Source organism: Microtus ochrogaster, chromosome 7 (genome assembly GCF_000317375.1).
Source record: "Microtus ochrogaster isolate Prairie Vole_2 chromosome 7, MicOch1.0, whole genome shotgun sequence".
Classification (NCBI taxonomy): Eukaryota; Metazoa; Chordata; class Mammalia; order Rodentia; family Cricetidae; genus Microtus; species Microtus ochrogaster.
In genome coordinates, this window is record NC_022014.1 from 39,930,169 (window position 1) to 39,932,924 (window position 2,756).

At 41.2% G+C, this 2,756-nt stretch overlaps 1 protein-coding gene across 1 annotated transcript; it reads right to left on the reverse strand.

Annotated features, from left to right (window-relative positions):
* On the reverse strand, positions 1 to 966 carry LOC101991914 (olfactory receptor 2AK2-like). The gene has a single exon (XM_005350011.2). The coding sequence runs from the start codon at positions 919 to 921 to the stop codon at positions 1 to 3; it is 921 nt and encodes a 306-aa protein (XP_005350068.1). The 5' UTR covers positions 922 to 966.
* Between the last annotated feature and the right edge of the window lie 1,790 nt (positions 967 to 2,756).

Genomic DNA, 2,756 nt, shown 5'->3' on the forward strand with positions numbered 1-2,756 from the left:
TCAACCCATCTGTCTCCTTAGGGCCCCCATGACTTCCTTGTTACGCAGGCTGTAGATAAAGGGGTTGAGAACTGGAGTGACAATTGAGTAAAGCACAGCCAACACCTTGTCCCTTGAAGGAGAATGCAGGGAATGTGGCTGGGTGTAGGTGGAGAGAGTGGTAACATAGAACATGCTGGCCACAGTCAGGTGGGAGGAGCAGGTGGACAGGGCTCTACTCTGCCCTTTCCCTGAGCGCATCTGGAACACAACAACCAACACACGAGCATAGGAAGCTAGAATGGCCAGGAAGGGGAGCAGCAGAATGACAAGGCCACTCATGAGGATTGTGTGCTCATATTGGGATGTGTCTTCACACACCAATGGCAGGAGAGATGGAACCTCACAGAAGAAGTGGTTAACAATCCGAGATCCACAGAATGGAAGTTGAAATGCATACAGCACGTGAACTAAAGCATTGAAGGAACTGCTGCTCCAGGCACAGGAGACCATGGAGCAGCAGATCTTCCTGCTCATGAGCACAGGGTAGTGCAGGGGCCGGCAGATGGCTATGTATCTGTCATAGGACATGAAGCCCAGCAGCAGGGCTTCAGAGCCACCCAAGCTCAGAAACACAAAGGCTTGAATCTCACAACCCAGAAAGGAAATGTTCTTGGTGTCTGACAGGAAGTTAGCTGCCATCTTGGGCACGGTGGTGGAAATGTACATCATGTCAATGATGGAGAGCTGGCTGAGGAGGAAGTACATGGGGGTGTGGAGTCTCTGGTCCAGCCTGATGAGGAGGACCAGTGTGATGTTGCCTAGCAGAGCTACTGCAAAGAGGATGGTAATGACTGTGAAGAGGAGAGCATCCATCTGGCCATACTGGAAAAGACCCACCAAGATGAAGTCTGTCCCCCAGCTGTGATTTCCCATTTCCATGGCTCAGACTGAACCATCAGAGCAGACACAATCTGGAAGGGACATGGTCTGATGAGGACTGTCCTTGGGGAGAAAGCACATGACAGTTAACATGAGACAGATTGTTCTGGAATAGCTCTAGGGCAATCTCTCTTCCATCCTATATATTAAGCTTTTATATGTTGAGAAATACAGAATGCATGCATCAAATCAGGGGATCACCTTCCCAACTCCTGCTCATTTCCCATGACTGAAGTCTGCAGATTCTTCCCTCTCAAAGTCTTGGTGAAATACAAAGAGGAAATGAAAACAAAGACTTCTCAGGATTGCAAAATTAACATACAAACAACAAATTAGTTTGTTTATCTAGTTTGTTTTCAAAAATCGTATTCTTCTCTGTAGATTCTTTATATTGAGGGCCTGGAACATAGGTGTTTGGCAGTGAAAACATTTTCTCACATTTGTCGCTGATTAACTATGGAGGAGTTGATCAAATAAAGTGAATGTTTGAATGAGTCTTTATTCCACATTTCTATTTTAATTATAAGTAGGAAATAATATTTTTGTTATATCTGTACAGACGTTTGCAATCCTTATGAACTAGAGTTAACGTATTCATGTAAACAACATGGAGAAAAAGTTACGTTGGTGTAAGAAATCAATTTGTCAGAACTGCAGAGATAGTTCAGCAGAGAAGAGCCTTTCAGAGGGCACAAGTTCAGGACCCAGAACTTAAAAGATAGCTCACAACTGTGTCAGGTGAATCTAATGCTCTATTCTGACCTCCGTGAGTGTTAGTTACACAAGTAGCAACACAGACCATGCGTGTCAAGCACCCAGACGCAGAAAATAAAGTAAAATAAAATCAATTGATTCAATATGTCTTAGTACCTTTTATTCTTTGAGGTACTACGCAAAGGTTATTAAATTAAAACTATAGAGCTAAAATTCTTGCTGTGGGCTGATGCAGAGAGCCTGGCTTCTCCGTATTAGCAGGGGACTCAGGCCCTAGTAAATACTGGCTCTAATCACCTGGTGAAACGGTTCTACATTTCTCGGCATTTATTTGACCTTGACTATCTGGCCACAGAGAAGTCATTCCTAAGACACAAAGATAGTGGAACAATTACAACAAGAGGGAAATGTTTTAATGTTTTGAAAATTGAAAAGTGAAAAATAGCTTTGCAAACATTAAATCAACTGACTGCATGAGTTAGAATTATTAAAGTAGCAGAAATTCATCAGACATCTTCTGCATTTGCAGCAACCTACACATTACTAATACATACCTAGTGATATGTAGGCTCTATCTTAATATGGTTATAATGAGAACAATGCATATGTTACATTCCCTAGACAACACTTCTTGACGCTAACACACACGGACTCCGTGGCAACAAATGTTTTTGTTAGCAATGGACCCTCAACTTCAAGATTACAAATATCACAACATGATGTAAAAACTCATAAAAAATTCAGGAAGAAAAATCAAGTCACAGGTGGAGAAAGAGCTGAGAGGGTTTGGGGGAAGCTAAAGAAAAAGGTGGAAATACACTGCATGAAATCCCAGCAATAAATAAAAGCACACAAAAAGAAAGTTGTTTGTAGGCTGGTGGGAAGAAAATGGTTAACGTTTTTCAAATATTTGAAATGATCATGATATCCATATCTACTGTCATGCATTAGTGTTTGTTCTTGAAAAAAAAAACACAAGCTGAAAAATAAAACTAAGTAATGAGCCAAAGACTAAGGATACACATACACATGCATGTGTATCTTCAGTAACAAGAAAATTAAATACCTGAGTATCTGCAATATGAATCGTAAATAAGTGATACATGAAAAAGAAAATAGAA

What these genes read in the sequence shown, in the direction of transcription:
- LOC101991914 (XM_005350011.2), bottom strand. Translation starts at nt 921, where the DNA reads ATGGAAATGGGAAATCACAGCTGGGGGACAGACTTCATCTTGGTGGGT.